The 27,162-nt window shown below is 26.0% G+C and overlaps 1 protein-coding gene across 6 annotated transcripts in view; it reads left to right on the forward strand.

Moving 5' to 3' along the window:
• Positions 1–1,706: 1,706 nt before the first annotated feature.
• Positions 1,707–27,162, forward strand: part of Ndae1 (Na[+]-driven anion exchanger 1) — a 34,997-nt gene continuing 9,541 nt past the window's right edge. For 2 of the 6 annotated variants that reach the window (XM_065502188.1, XM_065502192.1), the window contains exons 1-4: positions 1,708–2,350; positions 12,592–12,695; positions 21,810–21,944; positions 25,010–25,483. In XM_065502188.1, the coding sequence (XP_065358260.1) occupies positions 2,331–2,350; positions 12,592–12,695; positions 21,810–21,944; positions 25,010–25,483 (733 nt within the window). In that variant the 5' untranslated portion in view covers positions 1,708–2,330. Of the gene's footprint in view, positions 2,351–12,591; positions 12,696–21,809; positions 21,945–25,009; positions 25,484–26,011; positions 26,135–26,734; positions 26,879–27,162 lie in introns of all 6 variants that reach the window. The other 4 variants (XM_065502193.1, XM_065502190.1, XM_065502189.1 and 1 more) reach the window with 4 other exon arrangements.

A 27,162-nucleotide genomic window follows, 5' to 3' on the forward strand; every position in this document is an offset into this window, starting at 1 on the left:
TTGTGCATGTAAGTTAAAAATGCAGTTAACCTCAATGCACTTACCTGCTCATTGATGCTGGTAAATTTACAGTTTACTGCCCAAAAAAGCAGCTAACTGCGAATAATTTACATGAAGCTTTGTGATTTTTCCGTCTAAAAATAACGTCAAATTGATATTTTAGCTACTTTTAAAATTATTAACAATCAAAATCGTATTTTTCTTATTTGTTTTGATTTAATTTTGTATTAGGCAGCTAAATTAAATTTTTTTCATGAAAATCAGTTATAGCTTCCAAAAGTATTATGCACTTATCTTAAATGTGCAGGTATGAACAATGCACTTAAATTAACGAATTTATATGGAGTTTGGTAAATAAATATACAAAACACAAGTTTTGTGCACTTATATGCAAAATACTCTTAAGTAAAAGGCAGGTAAGTCAAAACTACTGTATATAAAACTACTTCAAGTAAAACGCGCTAATCTAGCGCGAATGACAAAATTCGAACTTTTGAAAAGCTATAACTTAGCAACGCTGTTTTGAACTTTTGGTTAAAAGTCCTTAACTTTGTTTTATGATATTCTGTATAAGTTTTCCTAACAAAATTCGAAAACTTTATTTTTCCTTCTTCCTGCCCGATTACCGAATTTTTCACATAAACTGGAAAGGATTAAAAGTTGAATTCTTAATATATAAATCTTTTACTTATCAAAGAAATAGCAAACCCCGTGAACAATATTGGTCGATTCACAAGGTATAGATAGAACTTTTAAACCAGTAACCCGAAATAGCAAATTTAAGCATTCCAAATACATATTTAGTGGATTCACAAGGTATCCTAACATGTCATAATGTTCTAATATTTCACTATGTAGTATGCTATGTTATGAAAGGCAAAGGCATGGTGAAATATTAGAACATTATGACAATATGACATGATATTGTGAATCCACTAAATAAATATGTATTTGGAATGCTTAAATTTGCTATTTCGGGTTACTGGTTTAAAAGTTCTATCTATACCTTGTGAATCGACCAATATTGTTCACGGGGTTTGCTATTTCTTTGATAAGTAAAAGATTTATATATTAAGAATTCAACTTTTAATCCTTTCCAGTTTATGTGAAAAATTCGGTAATCGCTATTTCTTGATTGCTGGTTTAACATTTCTATCTATATATCCCATTTTAAAAGTGTCAGTTTCTTAAACCCAACATCTGGCATCATGACTCCTAAACAAACAACAAATCAACCGAAAAAAATGTTTAAAATTCATACCAAGCTAAAAAAAAATACAACAAAATTGTATTTGATTTTTACAATTGATAAATCGTTAGCAAACAGGCTAATACTAAAAACTGAATTATATTTTTCTGATAAGAAATTTATTATAATTTTTATTTTTATTTTATTCCATTTGTTTTATAATTTAAAAAAAAAACGAAACAATAAAAAAAACGATGTGTAACGAGTAAATTCAATGAATATGTATATTTATTTCTACAACAAAGCAAGTAAATACTAGTACTAAATACAAGTATAAATGTATGGATGAATGTGTGGAGGGATGGATGTATCTACGAGTACCTACTATATATGTTGTGGTCGTATGAGTGTTTACGTTTTGGAATCGTTTAGTTCAGAATTGTATTGAACTGAACTGAGTAGAGTGTCAAACAAAATGTACGAAGAATAAGAGCAGTTGGCCGGCTGACTGGTTGGTTATTTCGTTATATCGTTTCGTTTATTTGTTTGTTTGTTGTTAATAATACCAACAACGAAAAATTGTGTTTAATTTTGAAAACATTCATACTGGTAGTATCAGTCAATGTCTTGATCGAGGGGTGTTAGCGTGTATAGAATTTTAACTTGTGTCTATTGCTTCTTTTAATATTTTTTAAACGAAAGATCGTATCGCGAAATTTTGAAAAACGCTTTAATCTCTTATCAGTTTATAATTTGACGCTGTTGAAAAAAAAAAAGAAATAACAACAATAAATAGTGAAAAAGTTAGTGAATGAGTGAGTGACTTCGTCCCACTTTAGGTCGTAAAACAACAATAACCACACTTACGATTAAATTGATTTGATTTTAGCAAAAATATTGAAAAAAATAAAGAAATTAAAGTGCACATAGAAAGTATAGAAGCAGTGAATTTATGACACTTTTGTTTTAGTTCTTATTCAAAGGGGCTCTAGTAAAGACGCTTCAAATCCCAACAAATAGTACAAAACTAAAGAGTCCCTTTTAATATAAATAAAACAACAAAATTAATAATAAATTAAATTTAAAAAAAAACAACAAAATAAAATAAAATTGTTCTAATCAGTGATATTTTTTTATATTTATGAACGAATATATTGAACTGTAAGTGTTTTCAATCATTAAATTTAATTTATTTTGTTAAAATTAAACATTGTCTAAAAAGCACTCATGAATATTATATTGTTTTAAATTAGTTTCAAGTGTTGGTGGTAAATTAAATTTATAATTAAACAAAAAAACAACTACGTAATTCTAAATAAATTCTGAAAATTGTTTAAGTGTTTCAAATTTCAAATTTGATTTTAATAATTCATGAAAAATAATAACAACTAAAGCTAAATTTACAACAGTTTATTTCAATTAAATGGGCAAAAAAACCTTATCTAAACAAAAATAAAAAAAAAAATTTACAAAATAGAAAAAATATAACAAATATTCTTTAATCGAATTAATTTTGTTCAACACTTCATTATAAAAATCTTTAGTGGCTGCCGGGGCTGTTATCACTTTAATAAATTTTATTTATTTTCTTATTGTTTCAATAATATTTTATAACATCACTTAAATAAAGTATTAAATATTTTAAATTGTTTTAACTTGAATACCAATCAGCACAATTAAAGAAAATATAAAAGAAAGAAATTAATTCTATACAGAGAAAAGCGTTTGGTTGTAATGACCGAATTTTTCTGTTGAGGTGAACAAAATTCGGATATTTTAATCGTATTTCTTCTTTCTCAACTGACTTTCTTTAGCTAGAAACCAAAAGATCTATGAATCATTCGATTGCCTAAAAATTTGGTCATCTGTTTTCTCTGTGCTGACCCTACAAGTTTATACAATTTAAGATTTCCCTCTTTTTTATCTAAAAATATTCCCAAATCTGTTTAATGTAAATGTGAAAATTATCACCACAATTAAGTGCTAATTTGCTATTTTTTTACCTTAATAACCATATTAATGTTTTTATTTACATTTTCAATTATTATAACTAAAATTGTGGGCCTAACGTTTAACGTACTTTTAGATAATTATGAAGTTTATGAGAAATACCTATTTTTCTTATCAACCGTGTCCTTGCCAATAGTTCAATCGTACATTTATGATCGATTTACTATACGATAATAAAAAGTTTTTATGTTTTCTGATAAAAAACATTTGAAACTTCATCAAATCACTTTACAACCAATGCTATGGAAAAAAGTGATTTAAAATCTAAATTACTTTTAAATATAAAATTTAGCCCAGTCAGTTATAACTAAACATTGTGAAACTGGAGGTTAGTTTATGTTTCATTTAATAGTACTAACATTTTTAATTTTTCTTTTGTTAACAATTTGTTTAATTTCTTTTTAAAAATGTTTGCAACAATACTTTCTATTAAAGAGTGGCCGCCACGTTGATAATCTAAATAAAATTATAAATTAAAGCGCAAAACAAATTGAAAATTTTATTACTTCAAATAAACAAATAAACATTTCAATTATTATTCTGATACCAATGACCGCATGAAATAGGCTGACTATAAAATTTTTATTTGAAAAAATAAATTGCAAATACAATCTTATGGGAATTACATATATCAGCTGACATTTCCCTCATCTCCCACTTGTATATTACACGTGCCTGTAGGATAACACCTGTTTATACACATTTGGTCAAATGTCAAATAGACCAAATCCTTTGATTGTTCATATTATTACAAATTCAATACTGAAATCGAAATGTATAAAAAAATTATAATTAAATTCCCTTAAGGAAAGGTAATAGACATAGTATGAGGCCCGTGATTTCTTCCTCAAGAATTACAACAGGTTCTAGTTCAACCCTTTTAAATGATGGGTGGAGCTGTCACTTTCATTTTTGTGACAGGTCACAAAAATAACATAAATTATAGTCCATACAGAAATTACTGTAATTATCATTATTCTCGTAATATTATTTTAAAGTTGAAGATTATTTTTTTCAAAATTATATTTATTGAAATCAACAAAATTTAAAGTGTACAAAAAGAAGTTTTCCAAAAAAAATTTGTTCAACAAAAAAATTTTTTTTACCGTTTTTAAAAAAAAAATTGGTTTCATTAATGTAAACCACGTTTTACTGAAAGACCGCTTCTAAGCCAACATTCATATCGTTACCGAAATCATCGAAAATACCGTTAACTCTATACAAAATATAATTATAAAATTTTTTCATCAAAAAATATTTTTTTCATAAAAAAAGTTTTTCATCAAAAACTCGTTGATTCACAAAATTGTTTTCAAAAAATAAAGTTTTCACTAAAAGTCAAGGTGGGCCACCATTCACCCTTAAATATGTTAATACAAATCAAATCATTATACCCTACACCACCATAGTGGGGACTGCTCATGTTTGTAACCTAAAATGCTAAAATATTGTCCAATCTGCTCAGAATCACTTTCTGAGTCGATTAAGTGATGTCCGTCCGTCCGTCCATGTAAACCTTGTAATCAAAGTACAGCTCGTAATTTCACAGATAATCAGACAGATTATCACAGATATTGAATTGGGTCAGAATCGGTCCATTATTTCTCATAGCCCCCATACGATTGCCCTATTTGAAAATAATTAAGCTCTCATAAATATCTTATTTATATTGATATCCAAACCAAATTCAGTACAAATTAGTTTTAGATAAGTCTAACTCGCAGCACTAAATTTTGTGATGATCGGACCATAATTAATCATAGCTCCCATATAAGCCCAACTTTCGAATATCACTTTAAACAGCATAAATCTCTTAAAAATGTTGGTATTCCAATAAAATTTAACGCAAATAAGTTGTATATATACAAAAGTCATTACACCAAATTTATGTAACGATCGGTCCATAATTAGTCATAGCTCCGATATAAGACCCACTTCCGAAAATCATTTTAACGAGAATATATTTCTTAAAAATTTTGGTATTCAAATAAAATTCAACACAAATAAGTATCATATATATAAAAGACATGCAACCTAATTTTAAAAGAAAACTGTTCTTATCGGTGTAGGGTATCATATGGTCGGGCTTGACCGACTATACTTTCTTACATGTTTTTATTTGTATACCTTTCAACATAAGTAACAAAGGTAAGGGCGACCCCACAAAGAATATATATTCTGGATCGTTATAGAGAGCGGTGTCTATAGAGCCATGACCGTCTGACCATATGACCGTCTATATGTTGAAATCAACTTTCCATAGCACCCAAATAACTTACATACATGATTCAGACATCAACATATCCGCTATAGACCCGTTTCAGTTGCTATTTAAAATCGAAATCGGCCCACAAATGGCTTAAATATAAGGAAAATCCATGACTACATCGATTTTGAATTACTAACTCATAGCTATAGTGAGTTAGACCTACAATGGATCAAAATCGGCGAAAATATTTTTTATTCCGAGTTTTTTTTCACCAAAAAATTTTTATTTTTAAATTTTTTTATCTAAAAACCGGTTTTATCACGAAAATAAAAAAAAAAAATTTTTAATTTTTACAAAGAAATTGGTGAATTTTGGTAAAAAAAAAATCATCCTGAAAAAAATTTAAGTAAATCAATTAGGAGCTCAATTTCCTTACTGTTATGAATTTTTAGTAAAACCTATTCAGAATATTATAGTCCAGATAATTCTAAATATACCTTAAATCGTGAAGGTCAAACGTCAAATTTTTCAATATTTGGAATTTCTAATGGAAAGATAACTATATGTTTTATATTTTTGAGCCGATTTTAATGATACTTGAGAAAAATATAACATAAAGTCCAGCATTTACAAAAGCCGCACAAAAATGGAAATTAACCCTTAATAGCTCTTGGGGTTAAAAAATGCAAGTAATTAACGTTATCCTATCATCATAATATTTTACACAACGTGTTCCTACAATATATTCGTATATAGAATCTTTGAGACATGAGGTTAAGACAGGGACAGAATTAATGCAACGTATCGAAACATTATTTCGAGAGATATATTTTAATAAAATATACTAGGTGGATTTCGAATGTCATTATCCCAAATACAAAAATTGCGATAAATTTTACTCGAATGTGGAAAATAACCTAAACCTGTGATGAGAAAAATCTCAATATTTGCTCAAACAATTAAGCAGTAATTTTAATAAATAATTTTAAAGAAAATATCTAAATATTAAAACCTATTTATCTATAATTATTTAATATTTTAATGGAAAATTAAATAAAATAAAGCTATTACCTTAAACACTTTATTAAAAACAAATAAATTTTCCCAAACAACCAAATTACTCCAACAATAAACAAAACTACATGCTTAACTATTCAAATCTAAACAATTATGTACAAACAGATAGATGTATGTAATGTAATGTATTCGATGTAATTAAACAACAAAAAGTGCATTCTAATTATACGGCTGCCATTAAAAATCGCTATAAAAACCCTTGAACTTGATAAAAACCAAACAACACAGCAAAAAAAAACTTAAATCGAATTAGAAAAAAAAACTCACACACACCCTTTACCGGGCAAGGGCAAATGCTTGAGTTTCACCCCAGCATTTTATAAGATAGAGAAAAAACAAAAATAAAAAAGGAAGACAATTTGAGTGGAGGAAAACTAAAGTGCATTAAATCCCACTTGTGCTGGGTGACTAAAGCTAAAAAACAAACATAAATCTTTTTATGGAAAATTCGATTTCTATCACAGCACAACAACGTGTTGTGTGTGGCAAGTGGCATATAAATCAGTGCCGGGGAAATTAGAAAATAACACAAACAAACTTTAAACAATTCGAACTATTTACTGCAACTACATATAGTTAAGCTGAGGAGAATCTTCTCACATTTTCAAAAAAAAAAATATTGGTCGTGTTTTTTTCTCCTTGTCTCAATTGCATTTTAATTACGAATTTCAAAATTATTGCAAAATACAACTTAATTAATTATTCAAATACATACTGTTTTTTTGTGTTTGTTTTATTAAGTTTTCTCACTGTTGTAGATTTTGTTGTTTGAGTTTAAGATACATAAGAATTACGTATAATTAAAAACAAATATATGCAAATTATTAAAAGTGACTAAATCGTTCTTCCTATTTGCGATTATTATTATTATTTTGTATAATTTTTATTCATATATATTTGGTTTTAAGATTTATACACTGAAAGAAAAAGTAGCAATTTATTGAAATGTTTTAATAATGCCTTTTCCAGCAGGTGTTGCAAGCATTCCAATGTGTTATTATTATTAATTTGAAAACAATATTTGTGTTATGAATTATTAATTTATTTAATTGAATTTGATATTATTAAAAAGCGTATTATAAACTCAATTACATATATTTTAATTGATGTTTCTTAAACTGTTTAAGTCTAAATGGCAACAGAACTAACTCATTAATTAATTCTCTTTCCCAAAACTAGGGTTAGCCATTTTTAGCCGTTTGAAGGTTGATCGAATAAAAGTTCATTGGTATTTTTATTATGAGAGTAGTTTTAATAATTAAAGTATGTTTTGATAAAATTTATATAATTTTGTATTCGATATTCAAAATTTGCATTTATTTGAAAAAAATATTTAAGCGAATAAAACGTATTATTCGAATAATTTAAAAAATATGAATATGCTAATTTTAAATGAAAATTTCAAAACCATTACAGCTAAGCTACCGTTACCCTAAAATACCCTTCTGCTCAATTGCCGTTACCTAAACTTATCCAAATTAGCGTTAACATTATCTTTTAACCCTTTTGAATCGGTAGCCAACATTGAAAATTTTTTATATTAAAAAAAAAATAATTTTATTCGAATATGTATACAATTATTTTAATCGAATAATATATTTTTCTTAAAAGTGAATTTTATTATCATTAAAAAATATGTATTTTTCATCATTTGCTGATCGATTAAGTTTTTATTATTTTTAATTTATTTAAATAGTTGACGAATAAAAATGATTATTCGAATAATTTAATAAAATATGTATATTGCAAAAAAAATAAAATTTATTCCATTTTTTGAAAATTATTATTCGAATACTTTTTTATTCGCCAGATATTATTCGCATACCTTACTATGCAAAATCATTTGAGAAAAAATATATTATAAAATATTATTCAAATTTACAATTAATTCAATAATTTTCTTTTAAAAAATAATTATTCGAAATTGAAATAAAAAATTTATTCCAAAAAAATATTATGCATCGATAAAAGGAAAGTAAGTCTATAATTTTACTTTATATTTTAAAAAATTATTCGAAAAAATTTATTGAAAAATTGCATATTTAAAAAAACATATTTTTCTTTGATTAATCGAATGTATGTTTTTCTCAATATTAGAAAAATATATGTATATGGAAATTTATCCGAATATTTCATTATTCAATAAATATTAATCGATTATTTTTTATTCGAAATTGAAGAAATATTATTAATTTAACCCTCCGTTAGTCGCAATCATTTACAAAAAAAAAACGGCGCGTTTGTATATAATCTCTTCAGTTTTTATTTCGAAAACATAAAAACAATATTAAATTCAAATCAAAGTTTAAAGCTAAATTTCCATACAAAATTTGATTTTAAAACGTTGTTTAAATTTAAAATTTGTTTATGAATACGGCCTAAAAGAGTAATAAAAATAAAATTGCAGTAAACATATATTTTCATAAAAAATTTTTGCCTGTATCAACCAGATCAGTTGCGACTAACGGTGGGTTAAAACTAAATATTTTTCTTATTGATTAATCAAAAGTAAATTTAACTTATCTTTGAATAAACAGATTTATTCGAATATTCTTCTTTCGACAAATATTAGTCGTGCCATATATTGTTTTCAAAATTTTTGTTATTCAAGTGATCGTTTTAATTTTATATTATGTTTCGATTATTTAAATAATTAACGAATAATAATTATTATTCGAAAATTTAATAAATATTGAAAGTAACTATTGAATTAAACATCTTAAAAATCTTTACAAAATAATTATTGGACAAATATTGTTTCGAAAAACATTTACATATTGTCATTAAATTAACGAAGTAAATTTTCCTTAATATTTTGAAAAAGGTGTTTTTTTATTACTTTTCGACAAAGATTAATCGAATAATTTTCAATTCGAAAATTAAATTATTGCTTGATTATGGTTTGAGTTTTCTAATTTCCGCTCTTGATGTTTCTCTATAACATTCACATTATTTTTCGATTAACGAACAACAATTCTAATTCGAGTAATTTAATAAATATTATAATAAATTTCAATATAAAGAAATCTTTAACAAATTTATTCAATTATTCGAGTAATATTGATCGAATAATTTTTTATTCGAAATGAAAATAATGTATGCATTTGAATTAAAGTAATTTTTTCTTTAATATTTTGAATAGCTAATTTTTCCTAGAAATTTATTCGAATATTTATTTATGCGTTAAAAATTATTCGAATAATTTTTTATTCTAAATTAAAACATTTATTATTCGAATGATAGATTAAGTTATAATTTGTATTCGAATATAAATTGATTATATAAATTTATTCGAATATCCGACTAATCGAATAAGTTTTGATTCGAAATTAAAAAATGTATTAAAAACAAGTAAGAAGCTATATTCTTATATACTCTTCACCGAATTATACTTCAAAATAAAAATTTTAAATATTTTTATGGAAACAAAATTTATTTATTTTTTCCAAAGTTGATTTTATTAAAACATTTTTTTTTGATTTTTTTTAAAATTTTTAAAAATTTTTTTTTTGTTTTTCCAATTTTTATTTTAATATTTAGCGAAAAAAAACTTTTGGTAAAAAAAAAATTCGGGTTTAAAAATATTTTTCCGATTTTGACCCATTGTATGTCCAAATTACTATGTTCTCGTTGCAAAGGTCTTCGAAATAACTATCATTAGATATCCATATAGTCCACACTAATGACTTAGTAATCCAGATATAGGATTATATAATATAGAAATAGGTCAAAAATCGAGGTTGTCCTGGTTTTTTCCTTATATCTCAACCATTTGTGGATCGATTTTAAATAGCAACCGAGCCGGAAGAATTCCGGAGATATTGTTGTATGAGTCGTGTATGTAAGTTATTTGGGGGCTTCGGAAAGTTGATTTCAACAGACAGACGGACATGGCTTAATCGACTCCGCTATCTATAAAGATCCAGAATATATATACTTTATAGGGTCGGAAAATTATATTATGGAAATTACAAACGGAATGACAAACTTATATATACCCTTTTCACGAAGGTTAATGGTATAAACAATGTGAATAAAATTGTAATAAAGAAATTCAATTTAATAAAGGAAAAAATGAATTTTGTATTCCCGTATAACTTTTTGTTAAAGAAATTTTTCGTTTATAAACAATAATTATGTATTCGAATAATTTTTTATTAGAAAAAAATTTTATTCGTGTTATCGATTCAGTTTTAAATTTTTTCGATTATTTTCGAATACAAATTATTATTCAAATAATTCAATGTTAAAAAAATAAACTTTAAACATCAATCGATTAATTGATGTTTAGCTAATTTTTCCTTAATATTTAAAAACAAATTTATATAGTAATGTATTCGAAATATATGAAAAAAATTATAAATACCTCGATTTGTTGGTATGTAAACAATATTTACTTCAAATTTAATTTGAAAAGTGCATTCAAAACCATTGTTATGATTTTAAAATGACTTGACATTTTCAAGTTATTTTGCCCACTTTATTTAACTGATAATCGCCTTAACTAATTAATCGCCACAATTTTCATTATTAAATCACTTAAATAAATCTTAATTCAGTGTATGTTGGTTTAATTGTTTAGTTTTTATGTGCAGTTTTTTTTTAAATTAAATATAAAAATTTATTTTTGGTTTATTAATGAGATTAGATATAAACACTTTGATAATTTCAATAAGAAATAAATTTCACGACGATCGGTTCATAATTGGCTCACTTGGAAAAGGAAATTATTTTTGCTCAGTTACTCAGTGTAGGGTATTTCTATCTTACTTGTTTTTTTAAATGTCAAAGAACAGTTAAAAGTTGTTTACATTTGGAATAACATGCAATCTTTAGAATAGAATTTCAAAATTTTACCACACACATGTGTTGTTCCATTAAATGGTTCAAGGCTGGTCTATGATCTTTAATCAGAAAATTAACATTATTTACATACATTTTTGTTTATATTATAATATTTCATTTTTTTGGAATTGCTTATTTTTTCTATATTTAAAATGTATGGTAAAGTATAATCTTCAATTTCAATGTTAATGGACTTTGAACTTGAGAGTAAAATTTCAGAAGACTAAAAAAAACACCCAAAAATTGTTGTAAACAAGCATTGTTGATGCCACTTGAAAATTTACAGTGCAGGAATAAAACGAAATAAACTAAAGTAATTAAGAAATTTAATAAAAATTCCAAAGCAATTTTTGAAGTGTAAATAAATATTTAAATAAATTGTAAAAACAAATAAACTCTGCTGGTTTATTTACATGTTGGTTTATATAAAAGTGTTATAATTGTTATTTTACAACGTAATTGTTGTCGTTTCTTTTATAAATATTTATAAATTTCATTTTAAAACTATAATAAAAACCAGAAAAATAAACAAAATACAACAATCATGTAAATTTGTAATATAACAACAAACCATTAAGATAAAACTTATTGAGATAGAAATTGAAATGTTATACTAGAAATTATTTGTAACTTTCAAAATTATTCCACAATTTTAATGAAATTCTATTATAATTATTTATTTATTTATTAAAAAGTGTGTTTCCCACTAAAAAATGTAATATTTTGCTTAATTTTGTTTACAAAAATCATTACAGTGTTCATTAAATTGTAACTATTTTCTATTTTGTATTTATTAACGAGCAGTATTTTTTTACTGAACAACAATGCAAACGATGTGTTCATCCTGTTTGGGAATTTGCATAAGTTCTCATATTTGTGGGTGTATTCCATGACAGATGAAATAATCAAAATTCAAAATATTTCAATAGTTGCATCAACTTGTGTACAGACAGGTTTTAATACAATATTATGCAAACATTTTATTATTTATTTATACTCTCTCCCTTCCATTATCATCCATCAGACTTTTTGTTGTAATACATTTTTTTTCAATATTTTTTTAACAAAATAAAAATATTTTATGAATAAATCAATTGCAATTATTAGCAATACTTTGTAATTTGTAATTTATTTATAATATATGTAGCTTTACGCGATTATATAATCAAATTTAATCTATTTTATTGCCAATATTTCTTTATTAATTTATTGAAAAGTAATTTAGTTTTAATCAATTATATTTTGTTTTGCATTATTACAGACCGTGGACCATGCATACTTCCAGTGGTGATGATGAGGCTTCTAAGGATCCTCGTATAGGGGAACAGGATTTTACACAACAATTTACAGAAAATGATTTTGAAGGTGAGTTCAATTATATTACAAGCAAAGAAAACACATGGTTGACCATAATTGAACAGCGTCATATTATGATTGGAATTCATAGATGCTTTCCAATTAAATTATCATAATAGTCATAATATTATTCTGTCTAACCAACCCTTAATCATAATATTGTTATGAAAAAACATTATAGATAATATGAAAATATTACGGAGTATTTGTTATCATATTATGATTATAAATATAACATTATTTGTTGATAGTTATCGTAAAATAGTAAGAATTTTCACAAATATTACATCGCACAGTGGTATAGAGGAAGTAACGAAAATTGTACAATTGCACAAAAACAAACCACATGTAAAATTTACACTCAATGTACACGCTTGTAAGCACATACAATCACTTAATTCTGAATAAATGCGAAAAAAAAATCTATCGATTTTTATGATCGATATCTTATTTTATTCCTATTACACGTGGCTTTGCGATAAAGCAATAAATCTGAACAAATTCTTCCGTTTTCGATTTTTTGTGATTTTTTAAAGCAAAAAAAAAATCGATATTTTCACATAAAAAATATATTTTTTACTTCAATTTGTTATTATAACTCCGAAACTACTGAGCCGATTTTTTTTTCAACAAATATTGTTTCGAAAAACATAATTACATATTGTCATTAAATTAACGAAGTAAATTTTCTTTAATATTTTGAAAAAGGTGTTTTTTATAACTTTTCGCCAAAGATTAATCAAATAATTTTCAATTCGAAATTTAAATTATTGCTTAATTATATTCATATTATTATTGTTCGATTAACGAATAATAATTTTAAATTAAGTAATTTAATCAATATTATAATAAATTTCAATATAAAAAAATATTTAACAAATTTATTCAATTATTCGAGTAATATTGATCGAATAATTTTTTATTCGAATGGAAATAATGTATGCATTTAAAAAAAAAATATTCTTTCTTATCAATTAATCGAAAGTAAATTTTTCTTTAATATTTTGAATAGCAAATTTTTCCTAGAAATTTATTCGAATATTTATTTATGCGTTAAAAATTATTCGAATAATTTTTTATTCTAAATTAAAATATTTATTATTCGAATGATAGATTAAGTTATAATTGGTATTCGAATATAAATTTATTCGAATATCCGACTAATCGAATAAGTTTTGATTCGAAATTAAAAAATGTATTAAAAATAATGTGAATAAAATTGTAATAAAGAAATTTTTCGTTTGTATACAATAATTATGTATTCGAATAATTTTTTATTCAAAAAAATTTGGATTTTTCATGATTTTTTTAAAACAAAAAAAATCAATATTTTCACATAAAAAATATATTTTTTGCTTCAATTTGTTAATATAACTCCGAAACTACTGAGCCGATTAAAACGCAATATACAAACGGATTAAAGGTTATGTAAATCTAAACTTTTCTAATCATAAATTATGTGGAGAAACGTCTATAAAAATTCAAAATTTAAAAAAAAAAATGTAAAAAAAAACTTCTTCATAGAATTTAAAATTTAGACCATATAATGTAATACTGGAACCACAATACATCAAAATTGTGTAGTGGTTTAAAAAGCCTCTAAAATTGTTTCGATTTTGTTGCCCTGTGTTTTCTATTATAGCTTAACAGATATTCGCATTTGAAAATTAAATTTTCAACATTTTAACTCACCCTATTCCAGTTTTTTGATAACAGCGGTTTCAAATATTTCCCTATTTTCTCCATTTTTCTTTTATTGGATTAACAACAAATTTATATGTCAAAGAAATAAAGAATAGTTTCAAAATCATGACAGACACCATAGTTATATGAATTTGAATTTAAAAAAGACGATTTTTCGCTAGTTTTTTGTAAAAAAAAGTAAATTGTTCCTTTTTAAGTTATCTAAAAAATGTCTAAGAAGATGTATAAGAAATTTATACTTTTTGAAAAGCTAACTCTATACAAAATATTTTAAAATAAAAAAAAAGTTAAAATGTTCGATATCAAGAAGACCAGGTCTATCCAAAAAATGGATTTTTTTTATATAAAAGTCTACTTTAAGAAAAAAATTTAATTTGCATAGTCGATATTAACCCAGATATGCTGACTGCTTGAGCTTGATCATTTTAAAAGTACTTTTATATTATTTTGGAAGCAAATGAGAAATAAAAAACAGTGCAATTAAGGTTTTTTAAAAATTTATTGAACAAAGTGGTTTTTTAAGTCGTCCTATATATAGGACTTTGGGGTCACAACAAAAAAACTAAAACGCAATAATGAAACATTAATGCATATAACAATCAAGCTACTCTTCATAAATATAGTATTTATTCACTTGTAAATGTACAAAATTTTACTTTCAGTACAAACGAGATATGTCCATAATGACTAAATATGGGCATTCTGAAAATATCACAAACTAAAAATTCAATAACTCAAAAATAGTAGCAAAAAATAATGTGATCACACAATCTCCCATGAGGTAGTGGTGAGTACTAAGTATGTGAACAACAAAAAATGGTATTTTGATCAACGTGACGTATCCTGTAAACAAGAACAACATGTACTACTTGTAGTACAGTCGGCATATCTGCGTTAAAATATAGTGACTCATTTTAGATTGCCCAATACATATGTTCTTGGTAAAATTAAAAATCCCATTTTTGGCACTTTTCAAAACATTTTTTGGGAATTGTGGGATTCCTGATTTCAAATTTTAAAATTTGAATAAATAAATCTATATAACTGTAAAATTTCATTAAAAATATTAATGAATAAATATTTAATATCAATTTAAAAAATTTGTATCTTCGCAAAAACTCAATAAAAAGCATTTTTGTCATATTTTTCAAAAAAGAATTCCATGAATTTTTTAATTGTCAAAAGTTATATACATTTTTGAGAAATAGACAAAATTCCCTATCCATTGATACACAAAAGATTTTTAAAATCTCAATGAAGAATTAACTAGCGCCAGGTGGACATTTTTTTGAATTGTTAGAAAAACGTTAATTCTTTTCAGCAAAAAATAACTTTCCAGTATCACATAAATTGAAGCAAAATTTTAATTTTCACTTTAAAAAATTTCATTGAAAATATTAAAATAAAGTGTTTTACAAATTTACCCCCTAAATTTTATTTATACATTTTTTGTAGAATATAAAATCATCACTTAACAACAAATCAAATTAGTCGTGAGAAAAAGTTTTTTATAATATTTGTTTATAATTTGTTCAATTCATTAACAAATTTCAAGCAAATTGTTTACATTGTAACACAAAACCAAACCTTACTTCTTATATTAAAATAAAATAAAAATGCCAAACAATATGAGACCTACCATGAGTTACATTAGCAGCATTTGCTGCTACATTTCATACTCCGATGTGTTAAATGTATGTAAATAATGTAACTTTACACTCCAACAACAATGTATACATCAGTGTCATTGTGTCATGTGGTAAAAAAATATGTGTTTAGTATGTTTAAATTAAGTAGAAACAAATTTAACACCAGAGACCTGTTAAACCAGACCATCATTTATGGTAATTTTTCTTCATATTTTTTTGTAGTTTTACATTTTGTTGATTTTTTTTCTTGGTCAAACATAAAATTTAACAAAAAACTTACTTACAAACAATTTCATGTCATGCAACAGCTTTATTTTTGATAATATTTGGTGCGTAAGTTAGAGGGTTTGTTGAAAATGAAGTGAGTAGCAGAGTGTTTATTTACCGCCCAATATTTAATCAAATTTAGTAAAATGCAATTAAAACTGTGATATTTAAAAATAACCTTGATTTGAACTAAAGCTATTTTAATGTACAAAGTTGTAACAGTTTTAACACCAACGAAAATGTTGAAAGTTAATAAATTGTTTTAAAAAACTCTTAGGTTTTAATAAAAATCAAATTAGCTTAATAAACTTTATGTTTTAATAAAAATTAAACTCAGTTTCCATTAATTTTAATTCTGATATTGTAAATAATTTAACTCTTAGCTTTACTCAATTAATTTATTTTTTTTACTCAATTTACATGTTAAACACTTTAATAACTATGATTTTATGTTGTAACAAATTTATTTGTTTGAGTGTAGCCCCATCAATAAGTGTGCTACATGACGTATTAGTAATTTGAATATAATTATTATAACTTACATACATACAGAGAGAGATACTTGCATGACAGAGCAGGTTTTAGGCCGTTTGTAATAATACCCGTATTTATGTCAACAATATTTAATTTATTATAAAAAATTATATTTATTTGCATACGATCGCTATATTGGTTGAATATTAATTTATTGAAATGTTTACTATAAATAAAATTAATATTTAATGAGTGTGTAGCAATTGAATTTATAATTATTGCGGCAAAACTATTTACAACTTTAATATACAACAAAATCGACCTACAGTGCGACACCACTGTACATATTCGATTGTTTTGTAGATATTGTATCTTCTAAACTACAGTCAGTTTGAAAAATAATGTATGTATATAGGAACTGTAGAGAAGGAATTAAACTATTAGAAAATTATACCTTTAAATAGCCTGTTGGAATATAGTATAAACTATAGGCTGTCAAATTTAAATCGCACGATTGTGAGAAACATAAACCAAATTAATTTAATTCACTAAAATCTTAATTCAGAATTAAAAATGTCAGCAACTCATTTCATAAAACCATGCCCAGTAAAACAAATTCTTTAGCTTCATCCAATGGCTTTTATTTCAATTGAATTCATTAATTGTTGATTTAATTTCTAATACAATTCATTCAAACATTGAATGGGTAAATGTTTGTTAATTCACATCTAATCCAAATTAAATGAAAATATTTTTCCTGCACAAAACGAATTGAAAAAATTGTCTAGTCATTCACAACAATCATTCAATAAAGAATTAATTCATGATTTCCAAATGAAATTAATTCAATACATATAAAGTACTAAGGAATTAGGCCTATGAATTAATACGTAATAAATTCATTAATGGAATGGTTAGCGATAAAATTTGAGTTTAAGAACTAGTTCTTTCGAATCTTTCATTTAGAGATCATAATTATTACAAGTGTGCAATGATTTAGGTAACTTTTATAAAAGAGAAAGCTTTTTTAAACATAAACATTTTATTAAATTATCTTGATTCACCTAATTTCTACAAATTCTCAAAGTCAATATTTTGAAATGTGTGTATTTGTTGACAAAAATGTTAATGTTATTCTTAAATTTGTATACCCTTCACCATGAGCGGCAAGGGTATATTATAAGTTTGATATTCCGCTTGTAAATTCTACATTCTTCATTTGCCACCCCACAAAGTATATATATATTCTGGATCGTTATAGATAGCGGAGTCGATATAGCCATGTCCGTCTGTACACGCGGAGAAAAAATATAATTGGGCATGGTTACTGGAGCCATTTAAATAGTGTTACAAGATTTTTAACAATATTATAGTCACAGTAACTATTTACATGATTGTGGTAACCATAATATGGTTAATTTATGATTCACATGATTGTATCAACCATATATATGGTTACAGTAAACAAATATATGTTTGTGGCAACCATTTATATGATGAAGGACTTATCATATTATGTTGCTCTCGGCTTAAGGCATGGTTACTGTAACCATTACAATATTGTAATGGTTACAGTAACCATGCCCAACTATATTTTTTTTCTGCGTGTATGTTGAAATCAACTTTCCGTATCAAATAATAGATATTTGGCTTTCTGAGTCGATTTTGCGATGTCCGTCGGTCCATGTAAACCTTGTAATCAAACTACAGGTCGCATTTCAAAAGATAATTCGATAAAATTTGGTACAAGCTCTTCTATTACAATTCTAGGACGAAGTCTATTGAATTTGGTAAGAATCGGTCCATTATTTCTCCTAACCCCCATACGATTGCCCTATCTGAAAATAGTTAAGCTTTCATAAATACCTTAGTTATATAGATATCCAATTCTGCAAAAATAAGTTTTATATAAGTCAAACTCGGCTCACCAAATTTTTGTAATGATCGGTCCACAATTAGTCATAGCTACCATATAGGCCCACTTCCGAAAATCACTTTAACTAGCATAATCTCTTAAAAATATTGGTATTCTTATAAAACTCAACACAAATAATTTATATATATATAAAAATCATGTCACTAAATTTTATAACGATCGGTCCATAATTAGTCATAGCTCCCATATAATGCCCACTTCCGAAAATCATTTTAATGAGTGTAGATTTCTTAAAAATTTTGGTATTTTAATAAAATTCAACACAAATAGGTTTCATATATACAGAAGTCACCTAATTTTATTGCGATTGGTCCATAATTGGTGTTTCTTACTTGTTTTTAAATAAAACTGCGTTTTTTGATATATTTTAAAACAAAATATAAATCAGTTTTAAGTGTTTTTTGAAAGATATTCCAAGTCTTTTGTCTGAGGTAAAAAAGTCACTCGAGCTTTTAATAAAACTAAACTTTTTCAAACATGTTTATAAGTGGATTTTGAAGTCAAGCTCCATACTTCCAGGCTGGAAGTTTCATTAAGTATTAAGTTCTTGAACAATATACAAACCATAATTTTTTATCATATTTCAATGAAAAGACATTGAGAATTGCAAATAGTGCATTTCGAGAAACAGTCTACGATCAGCTTTTATTGAATATATTGAAAAATTATTGTCGCCATATGGTTGGCAATATTATTGATTTTTCCAACTACAACTAAATTATGATGATTACGGACAAATTTGTTATACTTATAATACTTATATTATCACAAATATTCCGTAATGTGGCCATATAAAATAATCATGTTATGATTGAACTGGAATCATAATCAGTTTGGGCTCAGTCTTTATAATATTGTTTCATGTTTTGTCATAACCATATTATGGTTGAGATGGATTTATAATATGTTAAGATAGAATTATATTAGGGCTGTGCTGTGATTCAATTTTCATATTATTTTGTTTTGTAAAATTACAAATTCAGCATGTTGTATTTACTAAACAAAATATCATTTAGCTAAGACACAAATAAGCGAAGACACATTACAATGTTGTATACACCATTTTTTTTTTTGAATTGTTTTGCTTATGTGTAAAATGTATGGAAAATTGTGTAACAAATCAAGTGCTTTGACCCAAATCATGTAAGTGGAAATGTACTATAATATAAGGCTTAAATGAAATTAAAGAGATAGTTGCAAACAGTCTTATTTACAAGTAAAAAGCATGACTTTGGAATATTACATATACATAAGTTTATATTGTCCACTTTATAAAAATGAAATATTGATTACACTTGCATTAAATTAGTCATTTTAAGTAAAACGATTTCCATTATCTCTGTTTACATTTATTGAGAAAATGGCTTGATGAAAGTAAATATTTAAAAAAAAAACTTATCGCCAAAGATGCTAGAACTCTAGCAATACATAAGTAATTTATAGCAACAGCATTATAAGAAATCGAAAAATCACGTGAAAACAGAATTTTCAAAGATTTAACTTTTCAAAACTGATTTAAAGGCCTTTAAGTTGTTTAATATGAATGTAATTTCTGTAAAACAGTATTTTATAAAAATGTATGTGTATTTAAATGTTGCAGAAAATGAAATGTTAGCGATTAAATACTTTAAAGACCCTGACAAAGAAATAAATAAATTTTAATCTTTTGTCGCCCATATGTCTATTATATTAAAATTTTAGTAACACGCTTAGCCAACAGATAATAAATAAATACATATGCATATCCCAGCAGTTAAGGAGGTAGGCAATGTTTCCCTTATGCACGCATAGAACAAATATAATTGGGCATGGTTACTGTAACCATTTAAATAGTGTTACAAGATGTTTAACAATATTATAGTCACAGTAACCATTTACATGATTGTGGTAACCATAATATGGTTAATTTATGATTCACATGATTGTATCAACCATATATATGGTTACAGTAAACAAATATATGTTTGTGGCAACCATATTTATGATGAATAATTTTATCATAATATGTTGTTGCCGAGAGCAACATAATATGATAAGTCCTTCATCATATGAATGGTTGTCACAAACATATATTTGTTTACTATAACCATATATATGGTTGATACAATCATGTGAATCGTAAATTAATCATATTATGGTTACCACAATCATGTAAATGGTTACAGTGATTATAATATGGTTAAAAAAAAACTTGTAACAATATTGAAATGGTTACAGTAACCATGCCCAACTATATTTTTTCTCTGCGTGTAGACAGCAATTGTCACTAATGTCTGATCCCATGGCTGACTCCATTATATATATTTTTGGTCATTTGAAACGTATGTGCTCTTTTTAGTGCAGAGAGAAGTCAATTGATTGCTTTATACATCCCAGGTAATCTAGCGTGAAGTCAATTGACACTGTACTGTCTCTAAGCAATATAGAGTGTAGTCACTTTAAATGTTAATTGTATACTGCATTTTTTGTAAGTAATTCTTACAAACTGGTTTTTTACCAATTGTGTTCATATAATTCTCATACAGTTTATTTTCTTTTTGAAGTAATCTAATGACGAGTTGTCGGAGGAAGATTTGTTTACAAGCAATCGGTTATTGGACTGTTTATGAGCTGTCTTTTAAAGTAAATATTTACGGTCAGTTAGCACCCTTACATGTTAAAAAAAAAGTTATGTAGCTGATCAAGTTACCAGTTAGGTAGCTAGTAAGGTAACAGGCTCTATGTAACCGGTATGTCTGACAGTCTCATTGTAATCAAAAAGGGACGTGTTAAAATAACTAGTTACGTAACTATTTATGTAACTAGTTGTCACTTGTTCTGGACAGTCTCCTAGAATTGCTGGGATATTGTATGTATTTACTTATGTATTCGTTTACTCATATATGTATGTACTTATATATTAAGCAAATAATGTCTTTATATATATTATTTCTTTCTGCCACATGTGTCTTGTGCTGAAAGTGTTTTTTTATTTTACTTGTCTTTGTTAAATAAATAAACAATATTAAGTAAATTGTTAATTACATCTATAAGAAAGTAATTTTATTTTATTTGCCATAATTAAAATGTCTTATTTGTTTGGTGTTTTTCCAGGACATCGAGCACATTCGGTTTATGTGGGCGTACATGTACCTGGCGGTCGACGCCACTCACAAAGACGACGCAAACATCATCACAGCAAAAGCGAGAGTAGCGGCGATGAAAGACAACCGGAGGTGGAACGACCAGGTAAGGAATAATAGATTGAAAAATATACACATTTGATCGAAACAAAACATATTTTTTTATTAAATAAATTCGTATACATACATAACTACATACATATGTATGTAGTATGTTAAAGTAAGAGGAGAAACGAAATTGAATAAAATAAAACATTTTCATTATTAATGTTATGGGAGTTTGTGGTAAAGGGATTTGTGACCGCACCACTTACAGTTTTCTTGGGATTTTAAAATGAAAACGATGCTTGTGAAGTTCTTCAAAAGTGTCACAACAGAAAGGGATTTTTCTTTTTCGGAAAATTGCAAAAATGTTATTAGTGTCGAAATGGTTTCACACTGTTTTAATTATAAAGAAATTGTAAAAATAAGTTTCTGTGAAATTTTTAAACAATTTAAGGTTTTTGCTCTTATTAAATTCACAAAGCAAATATTTATATTATATTTCTGTTACATACAAAGACTTTAAGGAATTAAATCTTAATACAATTTCCAAAGTAAAATTAAATTTGATCTCTTAAAGAATTCACTACGAATTAATTTATATATATGGATTTTTTTGAACTTGACTAAAAGATGAATAAAGAAATGCAGAATATTCATACCACAAAAAAGATTTAACCCAATTAGACCAATAACAAGTTCATTATTCAAAATATTCCAAAAACTCATGAATGTTCTGGGCTGTCACAGAATTCTACTCCGATCGAAAGTAGAATTATTTTAGTAATTTGCATTTTCATGTTTTAATTAACACTTTACTTTATATTGATTTAATAAGCAAAACATTGCCAATTCAAAATTAAAAAAAATATTTATTTTTTGTGAATTGACAGAATTAATTGGACTCTAATGAAGGTAAAACAAAATCTAATGGAAATTGTATATATATATTGTATATATGTCAAGAGAACCAATTTTTAAAATCGATGTCTTTCGATCGGGATGAAATTTGCACCAAGGACAAGACATACAATTTTTGAGTTAAAACATTTATTTTGATATACATATGTATATCCCACTCGAATCCCACTACGAGACCAAAAAGCTCATAAAGGAATAGACCTAAGCTTTCTTTTGAGCAAAAAAAAATAAAAAAGGGACCATTTTGGAAAAAAAAAGGTCAAAAAAGTTTTTGATTTTTCCAAAAAAAATCAAAAATTGTATATCTTGAGTTACAAAACATTTATTTTGATATATATCCCACTCGCATCCCATTTAGCGACTAACACGCTCTTAAAGGAATGGAACTAAGCTTTCTTTTGAGCGAAAAAAAATTTTAAAAAAGGGCACATTTTTTAAAAAAGTTCGATTTTGCAAAAAAATTTAAAAAATTAGCCACTAAGCGACTAAAAAGGTCTTCAAGTAAAAGACATAAGCTTTCTTTTGAGCAAAAAAATAAATAAAAAAAGGGACCATTTTGAAAAAAAAAAATGTCAACAAATTTTTGATTTTGTCAAAAATAGCTTGTTTTGAGTTAAAAAACATTTATTTTGAGAGATATCGAACTTGCATCCCACTAAGCGACCAAATAGGTCTTCCAGGAAAATATCTAAGCTTTTTTTAAAAAAAAAGTTTTTGATTCCGGAAAAAAATATTAAAAATTTTTTATTTAAATATTTTTTTTCGAAAGATTGAAGAAATAGCTATCTAAATTATTTGGGACACATTTTGCTAAGTACAATAGGTAATAAGTTACATGGATGAGAAAAAACACATGTTTGACCAAAATGTCAAATTTTGACCCCCTATAACTCAGAGAGTTCTTGACCGATCTTGTTGAAAAATTGTATCTGAATTACTATTAATTACTATCCAGGCTAACCTTGGTGCAAATTTCATCCCGATCGGAAGACATCGATTTTAAAAATTGGTTCATTTGACATGAAATCCCCCATATATATAATTGATATATAACAAAAATTAGAAATCGAGTCAGTTTATATCTTTATATTTAATTTTTATTGGATTTTTTAAAATTTCAAAATAAATCCCGATTTCCCGGGAAATGAAAATTTTTTTCTAAAAACATTTAAATTTTTTAGTTAAAAAGATTTTTTTTCAAAATTTAATTTTTTATTTTTTTTGTAAAATATTTTTTTAATTTAAAAAAAAAAAATTTTTATAAATTAAAATTTTTTTTTTTTAAATTAAAAAAAAATTAGAAAAAAATTAAATTTTTAAAAAAAATCTTTTTAATTAAAAAATTAAAAAAAAAATTAAATGTTTTTTTCTAAAAATTAAATTATTATATTGTTTCTATAATGACTTACTAATCCAGATATAGATCAAAAATAGAGGTTGTTCTGGTTTTTTCATATCTCTTATATAACGATCCAGAATAAAGAGCTATTTAGGGAAGACGTTTGTATTTGTAAAAAGCTTATTTGCCAATTTGAGTGAATTATCTTCAATATTATTTCATTTATTAAATCGATTCAGTGATTAAAGACGTGATCGACATTTATAGCTATCAGATGCCGAACATGGTCGGTTATTTTCCTATGTAATATTTCAAGTTGTGTAAGTTTTGGGCGAAATTTTATTATGTTTATTTTGCTCCAATTACAAATAATGTTGACTTACCTATTTGAAACTCTTCTATACACCAGTTTGGAATCTGTAAAAGAAAATTAAACAAATGAAAAAGGCAATAAATTTAAAATGATTTTGAAAACACAATCTTAAAACGAAATAGAGAAATTACCTTTGAAAAAAATTATTCCAAACGAATTCGAAATTATAAAATAAAATGTTAAGTTGCACAAATTTCCTTAGCTAACCACTTTTTTTAATATCTATGTAAATTTACTTTATGCGTACTATTAGAAATTAACTAAACTACAAAAGCAGTTACTTAGTAAAATACTTAAACTTGAAATTGAAATTTGCGAAAATTATTATTAGACATGCAATATAAATTGCACAAACACATTAAAATAAAACAATTAGTTAATTGTTTGAAACACAACAAGATTATATTACAACGAGCATATATTATCAGCTTGTTAAGTTGAAAAGTTTATGTTAAATTTGTTTTTTAATTAATTTTCTTTTCCTATCTCTCTCTAGTAACCCCACCGGCACAACGTGTGCAATTCATATTGGGCGAAGATGCCGACGATGGGACACACGTATCACATCCCCTATTCTCCGAGTATTTAACGTTGGTTAAAGAAGGTGACGAAATCGAATGGAAAGAAACAGCCAGATGGATTAAGTTCGAGGAGGATGTTGAAGAGGGCGGTAATCGTTGGTCAAAGCCACATGTGGCCACTTTGTCATTGCATTCATTGTTTGAATTGCGTAGCCTACTGTTAAACGGCTCAGTGATACTTGACATGGAAGCCAATAATTTGGATTTAATAGCAGATTTAGCCTGTGAGCACATGGTCAATGCCAGAGCCCTGCCGGCCGAATCACGTGATAAAGTTAAGGACGCTCTTTTAAGGCGTCATCGTCATCAGCATGAGTACAATAAGAAAACCAAATTGCCAATAATACGCTCATTGGCAGACATTGGTCGCAATCAGTCATCATCGAAAAGTAAGTTAATTTTGGTTCTTTTTTAAAAAGCCAATAAAAAAAATAAAAGAAAAACTAACACTCATGATGGTGTTGGTGTTTTTTATTTTTGTTTTAGAAATACATTAATCTCAAAATCATTACAAAAAAAAATAAGCTTTTGTCAGACAAAGTTCATTAAAATTCATTGATTGTGTTATTTAAAGCTACTACATATGTATTTAGAAAAAATTAAATCAAAATCATTAACATTTTTCATTACTATTGTTAGAACGATCGATCTATTTATCATACTAACTAATATCTTCCCCAAAAATTCTCAGTTGCAAACAGTTTTAGTCATGGATTACAGCGAAAAGTATTTAGTTACTCTTAGTAGCTCTTAGAATTTGGTTAGAGTAAAGTATATTTAAAGTCCGTTTAAACTACACTGCTATTCATAAGAAAATAGTACTTAATTAGTAGCATCTTGTAGGTGGGATTTGAAATTACTAACAATGAATAAAAAACTAAACTAAACTAATTGAATTTTCATATGTTGTATCAAAGATTTACATGCCTCTACACACTCTTTGCATGTGAACGTGTCCTCAACAGGGCTAGACAGCAGTTCACAGCTACAATTTGCCACCAGTAGAGATCAGCGAGGTGGTTATCTCGCTGTACCAACAGGTACAATCATACAATATTTCAACAATCTATTACTATTTTAAAAAATATTGCTTAAAAAAATGCAAGCTTTTTTCAATTAAAAATATTCCGTAACTTTTCCCATAATTTGTATAATTTTACTTCCAATTGAAAATGGTAAAAATTTAATTTTGTAACACCTGTAAATTGAAATTACAGAGCACTTTCTTTCCAATTTAAGCAAACGCTTTGAGTATAAGAGTATTTAGTTAAGAAATGGCTCCAAATAAAATTTATTCTCAAGCAGCAGCCTATTCTCTTCACCTCTCATTTATCATTCACCTCATTATCAACATCAGCAGCAGCCGCATTATCAATGTAACTAGTAACTAGAAGCCAATTCCCATTCACCCCATCATTTATTGAAATAAGTATTGTATAAATCATGTGCGTTGATCATTGAGAATTCATCTATTTAATCACAACAGAGTCATATGATTATGACTCAGTCAATTTTACTCTCTGCCACTCAATTGCTGTGATAAATCATATGACTCCGTGCCAACAATTGAATAATTGTAATAAATTTGTTTTGCTACATTTGTATCTATATATCCATTCATGTTATTATAATTAATTTAGCTGATTTTGGTCACATTGCCACCACTCATCTGGGAAACATTGGTGTTACCACCTGGTTTCATGCGGGGGCTTCAACAGCCTCCCAAAACAGTCAAGCTAGTTGTAGTTCTTCTCATGGATTTCCAACTAACAAACATAACAAAGGTTTTGTTAATAATACATAATAATACTTAATACTACATTTAACCTAAAAAAAAAACACTTTAAATTTAACATTTACTCAATAGCTATTTATATAAATTTATACAGTTTTTTATTTCTATTCTCTTTAATAATATTTAAAAAAAAAACACTTTCAATATACATGTTCTCTTAATATCTTCTGCAATATATTTATCTCTTAAACTCTTTCTATCCTGTTTAATTTTCTAATTTCCGCTATTCTTTGCCATTGTACCCTATTTGTCTCTTTTTCAAAATATCAAACT

The sequence above is a fragment of the Calliphora vicina genome, chromosome 2, assembly GCF_958450345.1.
Source record: "Calliphora vicina chromosome 2, idCalVici1.1, whole genome shotgun sequence".
In the NCBI taxonomy this organism is placed as follows: domain Eukaryota; kingdom Metazoa; phylum Arthropoda; class Insecta; order Diptera; family Calliphoridae; genus Calliphora; species Calliphora vicina.